This window comes from Ostrinia furnacalis, unplaced genomic scaffold (assembly GCF_004193835.3).
Source record: "Ostrinia furnacalis isolate ACB-3 unplaced genomic scaffold, ASM419383v2 OfSCF7604, whole genome shotgun sequence".
In the NCBI taxonomy this organism is placed as follows: domain Eukaryota; kingdom Metazoa; phylum Arthropoda; class Insecta; order Lepidoptera; family Crambidae; genus Ostrinia; species Ostrinia furnacalis.
The window spans coordinates 1,091,110-1,112,611 of NW_021137843.1; the positions used below are offsets into that span (position 1 = coordinate 1,091,110).

Here is a 21,502-nt window from a genome sequence, read left to right on the forward strand (position 1 = left end):
TATTCCCGCGACCTTTACCAGATCGTCGGTCCACCTAGTAGGAGGCCTGCCCACGCTACGTCTTCCAGCCCGTGGTCGCCACTCGAGAACTTTCCTGCCCCAACGGCCATCGTCTCTACGAGCTATGTGCCCTGCCAACTGCCACTTGATTTTAGCAATTCTGCGATTAGCATTAGGCTTATGTATTATGTGCTAACTAATAAGCAATAGGTACCTACTTACAAAGAAACCTTGGATTGAATTCCTATCTACCAGAGAAACCACCCATATCTCTTACTTTTTCAGCAGCATACCTTAATATTTATTTAGTTTAAAAAGTTAATGTAATATTAGCCTAATTAACTTCTTTAATTTGTTGGCAGGCAAACGCAGAGATGTCGTGAAAGGTGTCGATGGCAGATTTTCTTCTGGACAGCTCGTGGCCATCATGGGACCATCAGGCGCTGGAAAAAGTTCATTACTGAACGCTATTTCGGGATATAGGTATGTTCATACATAACCTTTACTAATTTATGTTACATATCTCTACAAGATGTTAGGTAAATGGTTATAGGAGCCGACACTAGCCCATGTTAACATGGGCATATAAATGGTATGGGGAAGTCAGAAAATTGATATCTTCATTTTAATTTCCATACAAATCGGATTTTATAAAATTTATTTTGTATGAAAATTTAAAAAATTAAAATTATGATATCAAATTTCTGACTTCACNAAATTGATATCTTCATTTTAATTTCCATACAAATCGGATTTTATAAAATTTATTTTGTATGAAAATTTAAAAAATTAAAATTATGATATCAAATTTCTGACTTCACCATACCATTTATATGCCCATGTTAACATGGGCTAGTGTCGGCTCATATACCCATTTACCTAACACCCTGTATAGATAATTTACTGACTTTTAGACGGTTAAAACAACTTTTGTTAGAATTAATGTTCCTAAATTGGAATCGGAAGACGGAACATCAACAAACAGTCGAATCAATGGTCAAAACAATGGTTTACAACAATTTATTCTGTGCTCTCTCAAGCGTGAAATCACCTGATTTTCGTTGTCAAAACTTTGCGGTCATTAACCTTGCCAGAAATAATGCTCTCTTTCGTCACAGGTCAGCAGGCGTCACTGGCGAGCTGCTGGTGAATGGCCAACCACGGAACGAGCACCTGTTTCAAAGATCTTCATGCTACATCACACAGGAGGATCTCTTGCAACCGTTGCTCACGGTGCGAGAAGCCATGGATGTGGCAGCGAGGCTGAAAATACCAAAAGGAGGGAAAGTCCATTCGGAGGAAATATTGCAAGAGTTGGGACTGCTGGAGCATCAACATACGAAGACTGATAAGTTGTCCGGGGGGCAGAAGAAAAGGTGAGATTGGTTATAGTCATCAGTTATTGTCTTTACAAAGATCCACATGTTGATTGTCATGAGATTTAATTTGATGTAGCTGCACTATACGATTACCTTCGTTAAACGTCATCATTTATGACGCAAATCGCGCATGAATTTTAGGTGACATCGAGACATCTACAGAATTAAAGGAACTGGCAAATGCTTTGGTTTGATAATCATTTTCGCTAACCTATAATACTGATGAAATTCAAGAAAATTATGACGGGCAATTTTAAAAGCATCGTGCTTGGTAATTTTTAATAGAGTTTGTATCTATCTCGGGCAATTATCTTGCTTTTGTATTATACGAGGCATTTTGTTATCCAATAAAACGTTGGTTTAAGTAATTTAAAAACGCGCTGTAAACATTGATGTTATGATTTACAAAACGATTAAAATAACATTGTTATTGTTAAGTATGTGAGTCATTCAGGTGCACCTTTATAACGTATTGCGAAGACAATCATACCTAAATGTGCATGATGATTTATTTACTTATTCGTCACGCTGATTAACATTAGATTTGGCAGTGAAGTGACTTACTAATCAAAACAGTGAACTTTTAACGACGGAAAATTCATAATGTTTTCGTTGTACATATTTTATTTAGGACATTTGCTTTACACTGAGTTGTTTTTATAATTTCTACAAGTGTAAACTTACCTACTTGCCCCATAATTATTAATGACTAGCTTTCCGCCCGCGTGGAATTTTGTCTGTCACAGAAAAACAATATCGCGCGCGTATTTGCTCACCGTTTAGACCTACCCTGGACTACGACAAACATTTTAAAACCAAAATCAGCTCAATCGGCCCAGCCGTTCTCGAGTTTTGATCAGACTAACGAACATCAATTCATTTTTATTTATATAAGATAGATTAAACGAACTTCAAAAGTGAAGTTCTATCATAATTATGCGAGGGCTTTGTCCGAAGGTGCGTAAACTGGCATCACCGTACGTGATACTACATAGGTCTTATATTTTCTAATCTCGAGGACAAAGCACGAGCATAATCACAATCACGCCATGTAGTTGCCCAGTATTTCCCTATGTTTTTGAACGCCACTTTCACAAACTGTCAAATATTCTCAAATAGATGATTTTGTAATTTGTCTTCAATAAGCAACAAAATCGAGGAAATTCATATTTTGACGCCACAAATCTGCAAAAAGTTGCAGTAAACGAAAAGCTTCGGGTTCGCCAGTTGTTCTGACACAATGTTTATCGACAGGTTATCAATAGCACTAGAGCTGGTGAACAACCCACCAGTGTTCTTCCTGGACGAGCCTACCAGTGGTCTTGACACAGTCACGACGGTGCAGTGCGTCAGGCTGCTGAAGCAACTGGCCCGGCAAGGAAGGACGGTGGTTTGCACCATACACCAGCCGCCGGCTTCGCTCTTGGAGATGTTTGATCAGGTATGAGTTCAAAAACAGAACACTTGTATAGTGGTAGAGATGATAGTATATTTACAGCATAAAGCCAGCCAGAGTTAGAATCCAGCTGTCAACAGAACTTTACAAGACTGATCCCACCTCTCCTTCTTCTCACCGCTACAACTCTTGTGACGCTATTTTCCCTATATAGTAAGAAGCATTTGTGATAAATTCAATTCAAGGAGAAATAATGTAAAAACAAACCTGAGTGAAGCGATTTCGGAATTAAATTGTCACGAATTTTGTATTTGTTTATGAACCCTGCTACTGAAAGTTAAATTTGTAGGTACCTAACTTACTAAGAATCGTCTCTCTTCAGTTCTAAGCGGATATAAGTAAAAGAAACAAATGGTAGAGCTGTAATTAATGAGTAGATAGATATGTAGGTATTATTGATCAGTGTAGCAGATTGTCGAGTTCATTTTTATCACTTCGGAATCAATAATTTCCTCGGAAGAGAATAGTAAGTACTTATTATATTTAACATACAAAATGAATCGAATTTATCAAGCGTCGAGTCAATAAAAGGAAAAACACGCTAATGTCGCTATTTTTACCAACACGAAATGCTAATGTCTGTTTATAATTCCGATTTAGTAGCACATTAAACCTTTTACTGATGCCCAACGTATTTATAACATAAATGAACTATTGCAAGTATAATACAGTTTCAAGGAAGTCATAATGTAGAGTTAAGTAGGTATTAAAATTCACCAACAGCCATTTTATGGTGTTTCAGACGAGATATAAATCAAGATTTATTCCTTGGCTATAAGTTATGATCCTGGGATGTAGACATTACTTTCTTGATATGGTCCCAGAATGCGAACTGGTCAGTTGGAATTTTAAACAAGAATAAAAGAGTATAAAATATGTAGGCATTTCACCTTGCCTACTTATTTTCTTTTTAGGTACTTTACCGCCTGACTTATTAACTTTTTCCTAACCTGTTTCTTGAAGACTTGTTAGTTCGCTCCAAGTGCTTGCAACGCGAGGGTTTCTTTCATTATCAAGATAAGTTAAAAATATTATAAGACTAGCAAAGTACCGCGGATCTGTTTTCTGCTCAAAACACGTTTGTCAAAGTTTTAGAGTTTCCCAGTAGAGAAAATTTCGAAAATTGAAAGAGGAAACGTAATATGTATAAAATAATTTATGTCATAAAGCTTATCAAGCATGCCATAAAATGTTTTACGACGTTAAAAGGTCAATCGTGTAGCAACCTACTAATTAATTGTAAACGATCACTGATTACTACTTAGTGCACACGAGAAAAAATATATTGTGTACACGAGATTACAAGATACCTCAATTGAATATTTTTTATAGGAATCATTCCAAATAATCGATAATTAAGAAAATTGGTCATTGTTATTGAATAGTACATCGATGGACCATTGGATGGCGTGTCGGTGTTCATTGTTCGCCAGCTGATTTGCATGATAAAGACAATTGGTGTAATTATGCGCTGCCCTGTGATTTACTCGACGATCGATGAGTTCAATTGAATTTGGAATTTTCCTAGCAAACTCATTCCTGTAGTTTCCAATACGTAGTACTTTATCTTTTCCTACTCTAAGCTGGGTAGTATTGGTCATATGCTATGTGAAAATTAAATTAAACATAAAGGATAAGATAGAAATACAGGGTGATTTTTGTATCAGTATCCAAATTTTCAGGATCGACTCAGAGTCAGTAACTTAATTGATTTACGTAAAGAAAACTAAACTTTTTTCTCCATATTTAATTATTTTCATCCGCTGCGCGCGGTTTCCAAATTGACTCACGTGGAAAAGGACATTGTCAGAAACCGCCTAAAAAACCGCCCAAAAACATTAACCCATCATAATTATTTTCTATTTTTTTTAATACATTAAGCACCCTTTCATTCTAATGGACACTTAAGCATTGAAAAATTAAATAAATAAGTCTTTTAACGTTTATTCTATAATACTATTACAACTTCCGGACGTTTTGGTGCGTGGCATGGTCTAAAACCTATCAAGTTCCATAATTTTTGCCGATAAAATCTGTACGAGGCATTACCGTACTTTATTGCTGGGAGTCCATGTATAGTGATGTTCCTGCGGCCATCATAGACAATAAAATATCGATTTTGAAAATAAAATAAATCGATTAAACTGCTTTGAAGACTAGATTTGCGTTAAAAGCTAAAAAGATATTGACAGTTTGACACTATTACAAGAAGATATCTAAAGTGTCCAACTGGTCGAAGGTCGTAAATAAAATAAAAATAATTTAAAAGTGGAATGCCGAGTTGTATTTCTAAAACTTGTTCTATTATTTTATACTATTTGGCTGCGACTCGGCGTGACGACAATACAAAACATTTTTCGCGAATCGGTGTTCATACATTCACACAATACATTAGACGCCATGTTGTCATAAACGACATATTATAAAATCGCTGTGATTTAATATTCTTAATCATTAATTTTATGGCAAGTGTCCATCAGGAATCATTGTTCTTACACACAGAATCGTATTATTTCGCTTTCGGGTAGTAATATGTCAAAATTGTTGGTTCTTTAGGCGAACAATGTATGGAGAACGAACATTGTCCTTTGCTTCGTTCATGGAAAAAAATGTACACACAGTTAACTGCAAAGCTTAATAGACATAATGGTGAGCGAAAATAAGCAATAACCTTTAAAACTTAAGATATGAGCACCCGCGAATCAGACTTTCAATATTTTTTTTTGCGAAAAATACCACAATTAAAAATAATTACGATAAAGTTGTATTGTCAAATTGTTCTAACGAGCTTATTAAAAAAATTTGGATACTGATAACAAAGTCACCCTGTATTTCGCTTCATTGCACTGGCTCTTTTACTTTATTTGATGAAGGCTGGTATCAGAAAAACAGAGCGGGTGTTCCGATAACAGAAGTACCTTTAGATATAAATAAATAAACAGGACAAACGGCTTAATAAATCTAAGCGATGCTGTATTGATCGGTGAAATATTTATTATTCAAGCCTGCATTGTCCTTAGTCCATACCATATAATATTGAGAGCCACGTCAATCATGATGTGTCTTCACTTCTAACCTACCTACTTATTTGCATTCCTCAGTTTTGCCTGTTTGATCCAAGATCTTGAGAGCATTTCATCATTTGTTCCATCATCACGTCATTTAGTCTGTTGTGGTAGTAGAAGAGGAGACCTCTTTAATTAACCAAAGAGTCCAGAGGCACATGACTATTCCCACCTCCTGTTCCCACCGCTGCAACTCCTGTTTAGCCAGGCTCTACAGCTTAACCCCCAATAAAAAGCCAATAAGTGAATTTCAAGTTTGCCCCAGGGTAAAGTTAAACTGTCGTTGGGTCCGCAACAAAATTAACCAGATGACCATAGGAGGAGTTCGAAGTTAAGGCTCGACTTACCGGAGGATTTGCCTTACAATCCCTACGCTGGCCAGACGAATAGGGAAGTCCTGATGTTCGCACATTTGCCCCTTGATCTTTTCTAGTTCCCTTTTACGACATCCACGGCTGGGTTCATCACTCATTCGTTAACATTTTTCTATGAACATTTCAGGTCTACGTCATAGCTGACGGACGATGCATCTACCAGGGCGACACTGCGGCCATGGTCCCGTACTTACAGAGCGTCGGCCTCCCGTGTCCAAGGCACCATAACCCGGCTGATTTCAGTAAGTCTTCATTTTATTTAGTAAAAGTCCTCATCATCGACTCAGATTTGAAATTTCTTCGGTGATTATTAACAAGATAATAGGATTACTAATGTTTGGCCAAAAAACGTTTCCCAAATTATCACATCGCAAACAACGTTTCGCAAATTTTCATTTGGCAAATTCTCATTTGGCAAAACAACTTATAGCAAACTTTTAATTCGCAAATGCCGTTTTTGGCATATTATTGTTTAGCAAATTATTGTTTGGCAAAGTATGTTTTGGCAAATGTTTCATTTGGCAAAAATCTTTCACGATACACTATTTACAAAATAATTTGATTGGTGCATAGAATGGAGTACAAATTAACAAGTGGTTATTATTTTGTTTAGTGGGTAGTTAATATAAAATTTGTTCTATATTAATTTTTCATATTTCATTCTTTTTATCGAAATTTCCAAATGATTCATTAACAATAGAGGTGATTCTAGCGCTCGGCGGCCGCTGCCGCGGCACGCTTCGCTCGCCTTCGCGCGTTAAGGGTCACTGTTCTAACCTAACCTAACCTACTATTTTCTGCAATACCTACTTTCTGCAACCATACTATTTTCTGCAATATCTTTGTTTTACATAACATTCTTGTGAAAACCATGATCATCTGCCTCTGCCTTATGGTTTGATTTGTGGGTAAGTAGGTATGTGAAGTGTCGATTTGACCAAACAAATTATTTGGGATATAATATTTGGCAAAATAAAACATTTGCTATATAAACATTTGCCAAGTAAAATTTGGCCAAATGATAATTTGTCCAAATGAATTAGTTGCGAAAAGTACAGTTGCTAAAAGTTCATTTGGGAAATGAAACTTTGGCGATAAGTTGTTTGCGAAGTGAAATTTGGCGAAAAGTAATTTGGCCAAACGGAAGGATACCAAGATAATACATTATATTGGAGCCTGTATAGAGGAGTTGTTTGAAGCATAAAATTGACTTTGGAATCAGAAATATTGTAGGGTAAGGTTGCGATCAATGGACCGGCTCTTTCTTTGGACCACTCTGATTTCTCGGAACCTAAGTACTTTAAAAATCAACCGTTTGCACGAAACGTTAGCTATTTGAGCTAATACCAACCCCCGATCCCACCAGTGTCGCCGTGAGCTCCGTTGAGGAAGGATGTTTGCTGCAGTGTTTCGCGCGCTCCCGATGTAATTTTCTCGTGACACAGTTTACCAGGTAAGTACAGTTTATTAAATGTTTTTAATGTTATTTATTGTGAATCGCACGCCTTATTTAGTTGTTCAAGTAGATTTGTAACTGTTTGTTGCAATATTTCACAGATTTTTATGTATTAACCTTTTTTTCTTTGTACTATGAATTGCCATCAATGGACCAGTAAGTTTCTCTTTAATTGGACCGGTCCAATCATAGCAACTTTTAAAATAGAAATTTAAATGTTTTTTTTTTTATTTTAGCATGGCAAAACGAGGGGAATACTATGCGTGGAACGAAGAAAGCATGACATTGGCACTACAAGCTTTAAGTAAACAAGAAGTTGGACTGAATGAGGCAAGTAGGATATATGGTGTACCAAAAGCGACGCAAAAAAGAAGGCTGGACGACAAAAATTTAAGAGCAAAAGGTGCAAAACAAATAATTGGTTCGATAGGTGACCTTACTCCTGACTTAGAGAAAAAGTTAGTCGATCATATTTTGGAGTTAGAAAGCTGTTTATACGGAATCACGCCAAAAGATGTCAGAAGCTTACTTACAAAATAGCTTTATAAAGCGTTGACTAATTGTAGAATAATAAAATTGATTATTATATTATTGTCTTTTATTTGTTTGAATTCTCATGGTACCGTTGAATGGACCACTGCACAAATTTTTTAAGTCCAATGATAGCAACTCACTGGTCCAATTAAAGAAACAGTGGTCCAAAGAAAGCAACCATGGCAAAACAGTTTTTTTCTATTTTCTCTGTTTATGGTTAATGCTAAAAATCACAAATGACACATGCAAGTTCTTATATATAAGGCTTATTAAAATGTTGAATCATGTTGCTCCTATCTATCACAATTCCGCTGTTATGTCATTTTAAAGTTAAGTGGTCCAATAGTGGCAACCTTACCCTATGTAGCTTAGCTTTCATCAGTGTACTTTTGGGTATCAAACGAAAGATTCCAACGAAAGACCCAGGTCATGTAGTTTTTTTCTGTGGCCTTAAAAATCTAGGCCTCTATGTAAGTGCAGACGATCTTTTAGTAGACAACTCAGGTTGTACTTATAAAAAGATCTGATGTTATTTTAGGGACCTATGGATATAGAGTCGATTGTGCACAATCAAGAATTCATATTGACATTGATCTTCACAATCCTCTGCAATTATGTATGTCGAAAAGCACTTGCAACATCCATTGAAACCTCATGAGAGCTGTTGAGAATTCATGTCAAGATTTGAGTGATATCGACATACCTGAATACCTCAGCCGATATGTTTGAAGCAAATTGACCTTCATTATCACTGTTGAAACTTGAGTTAAACATTGCAGTTACATCTTTGTTTTGTAAACAATTAGGTTTACATCTTTTAATCTCAAATAATTAGTATTCGTTGTCTGCTATTAATAGGCTGTTTGCTTGTTGATCATGAATCCGCATCGACCGCAATTACAAAAAAATAGTTTTTCATTAATTATCTTTTGGACTTTTTTTTGTTAGATTTTCAAGTCCTACCAGCGAATCGAGACAATAGAAATCAGTTTGTTACCGCGATTTCATGCGACCACTTTCTTATGGTTCCACGAGTTGTGCCTAATTAAATAAGTTTTTGTTTGGACCTTTTCCTTGGTTCAATAGGATGTCTTCAGTTATCTACGAGTATACTATTAATTCATGTCATGTATCAAGTACCTTTTAAACCTAATAGACTACTAGGCATAATAATCCTTAATATTTATTTCTCGATATCCTAGCCTGGAATTTATCGCATATTTTAAGAATCGTTATGGGTATAATTATCTATAATAGTTATTGTAATGTAATGTAATAAATTTTATAGTAAATCAATACGATGAGCGCGGTTTAACATAAACAGATACATGCATTTTATAATTAATGTAATACATTACAGCTATATTTCAACGTTGATCTCGGTATTACAGATTACATGGATATTATTTAATAAATACTTATGTCATAATTTAAGTAATAAACATTTATTGCGCCTTATGACATGGGCAGTTTTTAACGAGTCATTGTTAATCGAGTAGGCTGCAGATAATAAATATTGGAACTCATAGTTTATGTGGTAAATAAAATGTTATTGTTTGAAATTAAGTTAAGTAAGTACATTTAAGTACGTCGTAAATCATTTAAGGTTCAAGATTGATACTTAAGAGTTGATTTCAAGAACAAATAGTTTACAGTACATAAAACTGACATAATAGGAAAAATAGAAATTAGTATTTATTTCAAAACTAGCGGCCGCCCGCGACTTCGTACGCGTGGATCCCGTTTTACCCCCTTCATCTATCTTACGCGGTTTAGATTTTTTCATACAAATGTTTTTTTCCCGCTAACTCCCGTTCCCGTGGGAATTTTGCAATATCCTGTTGTAACTAAGCTTTAAGTTTACTAAGGTACCTGCATGCCAAATTTCAAGCGTCTTACTTAAGCGGTTTAGATTTTTCATACAAAAGGATTTTCCCGCTAATTCCCGTTTCCATGGGAATTTCTAAGTACACTATAACCTGCCCAGGAGTATGAAGAATAATTGTACCAAGTTTCGTTGAAATCCGTCGAGTAGTTTTTGTTTCTATAAGGAACATACAGACAGACAGACAGACAAAAATTTTACTGATTGCATTTTTGGCATCAGTATCGATCACTAATCACCCCCTGATAGTTATTTTGAAAATATATTTCATGTACAGAATTGACCTCTCTACAGATTTATTATAAGTATAGATATACCTACTAAGGTTTGTTAAATCAGTTACGAATAGCTATTACCTACTACCGATACGTCGAATGACGTTTTGATACAAGTTTGTTAAACATTAAAGTGAATTAGGTAGGTACTAGCTAAATATCTAAGATAATAGCCTAATAAAATCTATTTATTTTTCAGTCATAGAACTTACCGAGAACCCAGTGAACATAGACACGCTCAGCGAAGAAATCATGAACGGAAAAATATACAAGTCAGCCAAAGTTGAGAGCACAGCCGCCGAGCCCATCAACAATTTGGAGCTGAAGATATGCTACCAAATGGAAGACGACGCCCCAGAGACTGAAATAATGCTGTCAAATGAGAAATGTACTTACAAAGTGCCGACTTATAAGGAGACGGACTCGCTAAGTTCCGCGTCCAGTCAGATTTCCCAAGTGAACTCGTCTATGGCATGGATGAAGGTTCAGACCAGTGATTCGTGCGCGTACGCAACGACTTACTGCGAACAGTTCTCGATACTGCTGTGCAGGATGCTGAAGCAGATCTTCAGGAATCGGCAAGGTAAGGATTTTTTTAAATATTGTAGTCACTGTACTGAGTGGGTCTTCTAACAGCACAGGAATTGGTAGCCCTCTACGAAATTAATTTGTCATTATAAAATCTGTTATAAGGATGACTATAGGGAAAGAAAACTTTGCTGCGTTAGATAGGTACTAGAGAAAACAATAGAATTATCAGTCTAGGCTTCGTGATGTGTTCATTACACATCGTAATCATCATGTTTCCTACTACGAGTATATACCTAATACCTAGGTATATGAAAATACAGAACTTAGCGCAGGATAGATAAGAAGCTACGGCTTCAGTAAACATGCATGTTTCACGACGACGAAACATATTTTTCAAGCAAATTGAAATAAGCATTCTATTCTAAGTTTAGGCTCCACAAACTCCGCATACTAAACCACTCGAGTAGGTATACCTAGATGACCTAGATTTTGAGGATATTTGTTTTCTCCTCCTACCTCAAGTGCATAAACACCTGAGCATGTTAGTTGCTTACATATTTATTTATTCTCTGAACTGGCGATAAGTGAAATTCAATGAAATGGGTCTACCACAGTTAAATGTTAAGTTATACATTTTCATGAGGTCGATGGCCGCGGGAACATGCATTTGTGGTTTACAATGCTATTTATAGATGGCGCGCAGTAGAATTAGGGTCAGTGCATTCCGTATTATTTTATACTTTCTACAATTCCGAGGATTAAGTATCAAAATCCATTTTGTGGTGGTATCAACTTGTTCTGCGTGTGAGCAATGCACCTGATTTAAAATCTAGGTAGGTACTTCTTGTCTTAGGTAGGTAGGTATTAGATTTATAGATCTACCTCTACTGTTCTGTCCAATACGAATTTTGGTCCCATACCACATGTGCCCATAAAAAGTTGTTATTGGTATTTAAGCACCAAAATCAGGCTTCGAATTGAACGGACTGAGCTTTTTTTTGTTTACATGCTGTGTGTGTGTGTACATAAATCCTCGTGTGGGGGGTTAAGACTTTTTTAGGAAAGGTTCTTCTATTTTGTTTTTAACTTCTTTTTTTTACCCACAGGTCTCTGGATCCAGTTAATCCACCACATTATGTGCGGTGTGCTGATCGGCATTTGTTTCTTCAACATGGCGAACGACGGGACGCAAATGTTCAACCACCTAAAGCTGTGTGTGGGGCTCGTCATCTTCTTCGCCTACACACAGATCATGGTCCCAGTGCTTGTTTGTAAGTACTTTGTTATGATGCGACTCCGAAGTGAAAGTTTTTGGCAAGTCGTAAGGTTCCTTTTGCGTTGGATAGATGTGATAGACACGAGTATCTTTTATACATCAACCATTTCTTTCCCTTCTACACCAAAATATGATTTAAGACTTCCAATAAATTATTACTTAAGTATTATCCATCCTTAATCTAGAAAGTATTCCAAGACCAATGATTCCCAAAAAAACTAAAGATCCGGCCGATATGAATAAGATAACTAAGTAAGTAGGTTCATTTCATTATGTAACATCTAATGTACCTACCACATTCTGCAAATAAATAATTTCATTTCAAAAGTTACATGCAATAATAAATCTTCTGTAACTAAACTTCTTCTCTCAACAAGTGATGAACTATTACAATTTTTTACAAAAACTCGCGTTCGTGATTGTTGATGTGCAATTCTCGCCTCGGAAACCAATTTGCCAACTTTTTACACTAGCTATCAGTCAATTTACATTGTAATTACGTCATTATATTCATTTATCAGATGATACCTTAAGTAGTGGGTTAGGACAAAAAGGAAATTGCTCACTCGCAATAATTATATGCTGGTACCTACTTATTCTTCGGGTGATAATTGCTTTTCTTCTTAGGAGCATTTGCTATTACGATAATCCGTTCTAAAGTTATCTAATAAGTATATTCTAGCTAGAGAACTAACAAACATACAATCTGTAAACATACATTATGTTGTCACGTTATGCTTTTAAAAGTAATTTTGGTCTTTTTTGAATATTTCTCGGCAAATACAGGGAGGAAACTATACTTGGCACATTAAATAACTTCAGCATGGTGAAAATTTGTAGGTATGGGGAAACCATTATTTATCAGGGACATGGAAATTCATACGTATTTTTGGTCTTGAGACGCACGATAGAAGACTTTTTGTGACACATTGAAAATAATGCGATCGCAGGCGCGGGCAGTGCTTCTGCCCGATAGCAAAGCGAAAGATAATACAAATAAGAATAATACAAATAATAATATTTACCTTTCAGATCCGCAAGAAGTGAAGCTGGTCAAGAAAGAACACTTCAACCGCTGGTACAGCCTGACTCCATACTACGCGGCGCTGACTGTCTCCAAGCTGCCAGTACAAGTGACACTGAATTGTCTCTTCTGTACCATTGTGTACTTCATGACTGGAGTGCCCTTCAGTCTGCCGAGGTTCATAGCGTTCTGCTTGATTGGCAACGTGGTTTCCTTGGTGGCTGAAGGCATGGGGTTGGCGATTGGATCAGTCTTCAATGTTAGGGTGAGTATTTCAATCAATATTAGTAGGAACATAGGAACATATTCCTATGTTCACACATTGAATTTTCTTATAGATCCAGTTTATTCTGTAACCTATTAATGATACCGTTTGTTAGAGCTCATGAAACACTTTCAGAATCAGTAACAGTTTTTCTATATCTTGTACAGTTTAGAAACAATCAAGTATCACTCATCGATTCCACCCTGTTAACGCCTAAACCGCTGAAATTATTGTGAAATGAATGTTTTTCAGGGTTTACCGTGTTTCATCCTCGCGAGAATGGCATTTATGACTTTCTGTGTGATGAATGATCTAAATGCGTCCTTATTTGTCCTACTTACAGGGTTTTCAATTGTTTTGGGACACCTTTCCGTTGTCTATCTACAAAACTGTCAGTTAACTAACACTTACCTTTTACTTTTCAGAACGGTTGCGCCATCGGCCCAGCGTCCATCGCTCCGTTCCTCGGCCTAGCCATCTATGGTTTCGACTTCGCTCACCGGATCCCTCTCCTCATGAACATCGTCATGAAGACCTCCTTCATCCGATGCGGTGTCGTCGCCATGGTACTGACCATCTTCGGCTTCGGAAGAACCCCTCTAGACTGCAAAGACGTCTACTGCCACTTCGCAAAACCTGACGTCCTACTCAAATATCTAGACATAGAAAGAACCTCCGTCTGGTTAGAAATCACAATCATGATCAGCATCATGTTGGTGTTTAGATCACTATGCTTTATTGGTCTCAAATGGCGATTCGCCACGTGATCTGATTATTATTAGCTAATGTGATTTTAGTTCTTTTTTAGGTGCTCGCTAGTACAAAATGTAATAGCATGTGATAAGTTTTAGTAATATTATTATGATTCTTACTAGAATCGAATGTAAGCTTTATTATAGCCTTGATATAGATCTGGTTTTATAGTGCAAATTAGATATTGTTTAACATCAGCCAAAGAGAATTTTCGCGGCTCGCTCCGAGAAAATGTGGTGACTGATATTTTGTATACTTTATCAAGTGATATTATAATTTTAGCGATATTATTGTTATGGATAATATGCTAGGGGAGAATAACTTGCCTTAATTTAACGGATACTTATTAAGTAATATGCATAGTTGTACGATTATTAGCTACTTACTAGAAATTATACTTTAACACTAGAGTTTGTAAAGGTATTCATGTGTAATTTTTTACAGGTGCATTTGTAATAAAAATTGAAATCTGAGAGTTATTTCATTTTCGAGCCTACCAAAAATGGTTAAGTCATTTGTTCAAAAGAAAGAGAAAATAGCCCTTAACGAGACTATAATATGTTTCGCACTATTGGCCAGCTTAAAATACATAGTACCTAGGTGGACATACATGAATTGAGTTGGTGTAATAAGGTACTTGATACAAATAAGGCCTACGTTCTAATAAGGCCTATACTTCAGAAAACACAGATAAATAAATCCAACCGGGATAATACTTCAAGGACACGTACTCATATGCCCTATATCCCAGTAGGTAGAGTGAAAGAGCGTCCCGATCCACGATCCCAGCACCAATTGGCACGCGTTCTTCTAAGATGGTGGGTGATTTCGTGCTCTCTTATAAAAATCTGGCGATTTCATCTTAAATTTTCGGTAAAATGACGCTGTTTTAGATTAAGCTTTTCTTACAATAACTTCATTGATCAAGCAAGGAGGCTATAATTTCGATTTAGGACACACCTAGATTATCTAAACTAGAATAATATCTTGATATTTTCAGGGTGAAGATGAGTTATCAATAAGATTTTTTAAAGAAAGTAACTAAATTTAAATATAATAATGAGTTTATTACTTTTGCTTAGATATTATCCATATCACAATTCTGTATAATCTGATCAGCACATACTAAGTTCTATCGTTCTTTAATCTATAGCAACATTTTAATTGGCATCTAATTATTAATAATGTATTATTTTTTACCATGACCTTTGTCGCGCCTTTTCTTCACATGTTTCTTAGTTTTCGTTTTCCTTTTCTCAGCCTTTTCTTCTTTGACTGCCTTTTTTCTGGCTTTTTTGCTGTTCGGAGATTCGTCTCTTGGGCGTGCACTGTTCTTGAATTTAGTATCTAGAACAAACATTTTATGACTTTATGGGTTACTTACATAAAGTTACATGATAATTGATAGCCACGATAGCCGAACCGCGGTGAAGGGGTCGGAGTGACTCGAGATCCGAGGAACGCGGGTTCGAATCCCACCGGCGCTCGACTATTGTGGTGAGCTCACTCGTAACACAAGCTTATTTAGCTTAACACGAGGGGCTAACGGGACTATTAGTAATTTGTGCAATACAAATTGCTTATAATCTTTTACAAACAATAATAATAATAATAACAAAGTATGGATAGAATTGTGTTAGGATAATTTGAAGAAGAAACAAAAATATAAAAAGTCCTGGTGAATGCAAACGAGATAGTCCTCCTATAGTCCTATGCTTCAGCACTCACCAGATAGCGCTACTGTCTTCGCCATTAGCAAGTGTCCAGTGACTTTAAAGCCTTGATCATATGAACCGAGTAAACGGGCGAGACAGTAAAATGTTTACTCGGTCGAGACAGTTGGGTGAGCGAGTCACATACTCGAGCGCTCAGCCGAGCACTTGGCGTAATGCTCATACACACCGAGTACTCGGCCGAGAGCACTGTCTCGCCCGTTTGCTCGGTATGTGTGATCAAGGCTCAATCTACAGTGGCGTTCATTATGTGAAACTAATAGGTACTTTATTCTTTAAAAAAATTTTCTTAAAAAAGTTACCTCCTTCATCATCATCCTCTCCTGAATCCGATTCAGAGCCGCTCTCTGATATATTGTCCTCTTGCAAGATGTCTGGTTTGTCCACTGTGCCTGTCAGGTCTTCGTTGAAACCAGCTATTTTTTTGTACGCCAAGTCTTCTGTGTCACCTTTTTTTGCTTTGCTTATGTCCCGTTCATAGTTGATAACCTGTAATTGAAAATATACAAAAATGTAATAATTCTCATTCAAGTTACATAGTTTTTTTGTCTCTATTATGAAATTATGTAGGTACTAGCTTTTGAATGCAGCTTTGTTCACTTGAAATTCAGTTTATAAATGATGTATAAACCATAATACTGTTTCATCAAAATCAGTTCAGTAGTTTTTGCATGAAAAAGTTACAAGCATTCATCCACCTTCAAACCTTTATATGTATTTATAATAATAGAAAAATAACAAAGGATTATGTTACCTCTGTCAGCCTTTTTGGAATGTAGATGTTCTTGAAAGCCTCCTCCTCAATTTGCTCCTGAGCTGTCATTTCATCAAAGTCCCTAGAAGCAGCCTTTTCCGATAATTTTTCTAAGCATTCTTCTAAATTGTCCTCATTGATTGTGGTGTCAGTGATAAAATCAAAAAGTTCTTTCACTGTGAGTGTGGCTACACCCTTCTTTCTGAAGAAATCGGATATGTTCGTACAGTCTTTCCTCAAGAACTCATATGCATGAGGATGATCGTGCTCAACTGACTGTGAGACATCAATAACAACTACATTACCTTGATGGTATAATAAATTGAATTCTGACAAGTCAGCGTGGACCAGTTTACAAATGTTGAACATTTTCCACATCATGGTAATGCAATCTCTATACAATAAACGGGCCGTAGACTGTGATATTTCAACATCCTTCAGCTTCGGTGACGGCCAACCTCCCTCACCCATAAACGTCATGACTAACACATGGCTACGTAAAATAATTGGCTCAGGCACACTCAGCTGTGCGCTGTGCATTCTGACAAGGTTTCTCATTTCTTTCTCAGCCCAAGTTCTCACCATTTTACGAGGGTTTGATCTGCAATATCCATTCCTGAATCTGTATTCTCCAGACACATACTTGTCACGGTCTTTGAAGACGAGAATTGATGTTTTGAAGATTTTCACAGCATAATCTTTCCCATCTTTTGAAGTTGCATGATAGACGTTTGCCTCTTTACCTGTGGATATGCAGCCGTTGATCTCATTTATGATTCCCCGATTCAAGAGTTTGAAAAGTATCATTTTGGTGCGTGGATCCATAACCTGCTCAGCTGTGGCTCGGTCATGTTTATCTTTGATTCTGAACCTTTCATTATCCACTTTCCTATCATTTTGATTCAGAAACTTCTCAGTTTTGCTCGAGTGAACAGGCTCATATTGGTCGACATTGATCTTGTTGATGTACTTTTTGAACAGTTTTTCGGTTGGTTGATAAGAACTTATTTTGCTGGTAGGAGCTTGTAAGTTGACATTTTCTTTCTTGCCTGAGTTATTAATTGCGTCATCTGAGCCATAATAGTAGTCGTCGGAATCGAGATCGTCATCTTCACTGCTTTCTTTAGCTGGTTCTATTATTACTTCTTTTTTGTAGACCGGTAAAGGTGCAAACTGAAATGATACACAAAAGCAGTTTTAAAGAAAGTTTGAGTACATAGAGTAATGGAATGATTGCACTGTTGTTCACACTATTTTATGCTAGAAATTTTACGTTTTAAACAACAATATAAATAAAAAACCAAGTTTTAAAACTTACCCGCACGGACTTATTAACCTTCTCACTTAAATCTTCCTCGTAATCGCTAAATTGACCGTCTGACATTTTGAAATGATTTTTATTAATTTACAACTATTTAAACGTTTTCATTTATTCCAAACTTCGTGAATATTAATAGATTTTAGTACATTTTTCTCAGGGAAAATAAACACACGTGTTCCTTCGTCCACAGCAGTAGCTGTCAAAGTCAAAGTGACAGTGACACGGAACATCTGACAGTGACATATTGTTTTTTTTTATCCTAATAGTCCAAAACGTTAATATTTATACAGTTTTCTTACTTTTTGCAAAATAAAAAGGCATTGTACTAATTTTGTAAAAGATGCAGACGTTACAATCCATGTCATTGCCATTATAAAAAAACTATAAGGTGAATAAAAATAATAATTTCATAGATTTTTTTAATACTATAGATTTTATCAACCGTTACAGCATCTTAGGCTAAGAACTCACAGCGCGATTTTCACCCGCACCCGCGGCAGTTGTGGAATTGCGGTTTTATTTCAAAACTCACGGGAGCGGTTATTTGTGCGGTTATTCTAAGAACTCACGGCGCGATTTTCACCCGCGCCCGCCGCGCGCTAAGACACTGGTACAAAATTAATGGTCGCCCGCCGATCGGGCGGTTTTCGCGCGGTTTCTGCATTCTGCATTCTACAGCTGAAGCTGCGGACCCGCAACCGCCGGGGGCGCGGGTGAAAATCCCGTCATGAGTTCTTAGCCTTAGTCCGTTGGTTCGGGTTTTCTGAAACTGCGATAGCGCTAGTGGGCAAATCCCGCCACGGCCGGCGTTTACCCGTGGTCCCCCCAACATGTCCCCCTGGTGGGTCCACGGGTAATTTTTTTTACCCGTTGTCCCACCGTTCTGAACAGTGTTTGCCAGTGGGTCTACGGGTAATTTATTTTAACCATGGTCCCACCGCACTAAGTGGCAAACATTGCTTGTCACCACCTAGCCTAGGTATCTATAAAATTATAAAAAAATCTATAATTAATATAGAAAATAATTATAGGTAGGTATGGCACTATAATATCTTTATACTATCTTCACATCACACATGTGGGTTAAAGTCACTCATATCCTTCTCGGCGTTTGATATTTCATCCCAGACATAGGTGACATGCAATGTTTGCCACTTAGTGCGGTGGGACCATGGTTAAAATAAATTACCCGTAGACCCACTGGCAAACACTGTTCAGAACGGTGGGACAACGGGTAAAAAAAATTACCCGTGGACCCACCAGGGGGACATGTTGGGGGGACCACGGGTAAACGCCGGCCACGGCACAGAATAAGGGTGATGAATGAGCAATTTCATACATCCCGAATGTAAAAAATAGATTTTTGATTTACATAAGTATTTAAATCAGACATTTTTTGTATGATTGATTATAATTCCATGTCCTGCATCGCTATTAATAGTTCTTAGCCGTTAGTTATGTGTTATTTATCAAATTTCATTTACTTATAGAATGAAAAAGAAAACATTTTAACCAAGCCTTTTGTCATCATGGCGGAACTAATTTATTTTTGTAACGCACTAGATGCTAATGAAATAAATAGCGAATAAAAGTGGGGTGACTTGATTGAGGAATCAGCCAATTCAATGTCAATTGATTAACAAGTTTAACAACAGTTCGAGTCAGTTTTATTTTGATGCCGTTTTTATTACAGGAACTATTTAGGTCCTTTCAGGTCTTGAACTGCGCAATACATTCTAATCAACTGATAAATAAACTGTATTTTTACCTATTCTACTTATTAGGTACCTATTTAGCTGAAAAAGAAAAGTGTTTTTGGTAACAAACACAAGATTAGCTCTTGCTTCAGTGGACACAATAAGTGCCTATCAGCAACTACAGTATTTGCACATAACATTTTATCTGGTGATCTAAAACAATCAAAATCTTTGAAAAAAATAGATCAAACAGGTAAATTTTGCTTACCTTTTTTGTCAGTGCGTAACTTCACATAGCTTAAGCAGTTCAATATCATAGATTTCCATCTACCTATGACATAGGTCCTATGTGTGTCTAGGTAACTCAATAGGTAAATTACATAGATTATGACCATGACCACAAAATTCCTAAAGTTTAGATCTGACAGTTCAGTTCTAAGTAATAAATACAAATAAATAAAGCCTTTTCTGCGTAATTTAATTAAAGTTCAAAATGTATTGGGGAAATTCCTTATTTCGTAGCAGGTAGAATTGCTGGTGACGAAACGGTTAGTTTCTATAATAGGTAACACGGTACTTCAGTGTGACCGCAGACTGCAACAAAAAAAGAGTCTGATTTTCAGGTGACTGTAAGTAGGTAGGTACTCATAAATTGGTGAAATCCCTTCTCGATTTAACAACTTACTTAGTCAGAAATTTATTTAGCTTAGGAATATATTAATATTCCGATTATTATTATAACGCTTCTACATTTGTACTTAGGTAACTAAGTAAGTGTAACGTCATGGAATTTTCAGGGCTTCCTCATCAGTTTGATCACTAAATGTGACTAAGTAATTACAGGAAAGTTGAGGAAAGAAAACTTTTAGGGATAAAGTGGATCCACTTGTTTTTAGGTAAACGCTTGTCAATTCTGCAAAATCAATGTGGAGACTTTTTTTTGGACAAACCACGGACTTTTCTAAAAAAAAAAATCCCTTAAACAAATTTCAAATCTAATTACTACCTAATTTGGAAGTATGTAAGTACCTACCTACATAATATCTATACCTAGAAGGATACTAGGTAGGGATCTGATCCTCGATTGATTTGTGACAAAAACTCGTTAACCTTGATTTTACCCCAGGTCTAATTATTCTCTAAATAGAAAACTCGTCAAAATATGTATTATTATTTTAGCGTTTTAAGTGTACTTAACAGATGTCTAATTTATTTTTTCAGCAAGTAAAAGCTTGCTTATTTAATACATACAATACTTTATTAAATTACATCCATCAGAAAACACTGTCAAGCAAACTCTACATAGCTTCGGAATTCGGGTAAGCGACTTATGTAATTTATTTATTACATGTAAAAGTAGGTTCTTAATTGGTATTAATACGCGCTCATTTAATATCAATAATACCGCCACACTTAATTTCAATTAGCCTCAGGTTGGTTTTTGTTTTATTCGCAGTTGATCAATCAAGTACAAAGGTCTCGATTAACTGTGGCCGGCAAAAAGTAACTGTCAAGGCGATGAAGAAAGGAAACAAATGTGAAATTAAGGAATTGGTATCAGTTCCGACGTACGCACTTATAGTAACTCAGGAGTCAGGGGCTTTTGCGATAATTATACTTAGTTCCTTGGTAAAAGTATTGTTTTAACGCTATAGTTTTACACTGGTCTGACGTGTCATTTTTCCCAGTAGCTCAATAATAAGTAGCTAAAGTGTCTTCAACTT

General features: G+C 36.4%; 2 protein-coding genes and 1 long non-coding RNA gene across 3 annotated transcripts in view; 2 read left to right on the plus strand and 1 right to left on the minus strand.

Annotated features, from left to right (window-relative positions):
* LOC114365606 (ATP-binding cassette sub-family G member 4) overlaps positions 1–14,615 on the plus strand; it is a 52,767-nt gene extending 38,152 nt beyond the window's left edge. Inside the window, exons 3-10 of the mRNA XM_028322222.1 lie at positions 363–483; positions 1,119–1,376; positions 2,634–2,820; positions 6,402–6,516; positions 10,624–11,007; positions 12,062–12,226; positions 13,264–13,520; positions 13,946–14,615. Of these exons, the coding sequence (XP_028178023.1) occupies positions 363–483; positions 1,119–1,376; positions 2,634–2,820; positions 6,402–6,516; positions 10,624–11,007; positions 12,062–12,226; positions 13,264–13,520; positions 13,946–14,287 (1,829 nt within the window). The 3' untranslated portion in view covers positions 14,288–14,615. The remainder of the gene's footprint in view (positions 1–362; positions 484–1,118; positions 1,377–2,633; positions 2,821–6,401; positions 6,517–10,623; positions 11,008–12,061; positions 12,227–13,263; positions 13,521–13,945) is intronic.
* LOC114365607 (uncharacterized) lies at positions 7,570–8,177 on the plus strand. Its single transcript, XR_003656968.1, has 2 exons — positions 7,570–7,727; positions 7,967–8,177. It is a non-coding gene; the product is annotated as an uncharacterized LOC114365607 (long non-coding RNA).
* A 704-nt stretch (positions 14,616–15,319) lies between the features above and the next one.
* Positions 15,320–18,292, minus strand: RIOK1 (RIO kinase 1). The gene is made up of 4 exons (XM_028322232.1): positions 18,079–18,292; positions 16,761–17,933; positions 16,309–16,495; positions 15,320–15,620 (listed from the first exon to the last, which is right to left on the minus strand). The coding sequence occupies exons 1-4, from the start codon at positions 18,142–18,144 to the stop codon at positions 15,463–15,465; spliced, it is 1,584 nt and encodes a 527-aa protein (XP_028178033.1). The 5' UTR covers positions 18,145–18,292; the 3' UTR covers positions 15,320–15,462.
* Positions 18,293–21,502: the final 3,210 nt, after the last annotated feature.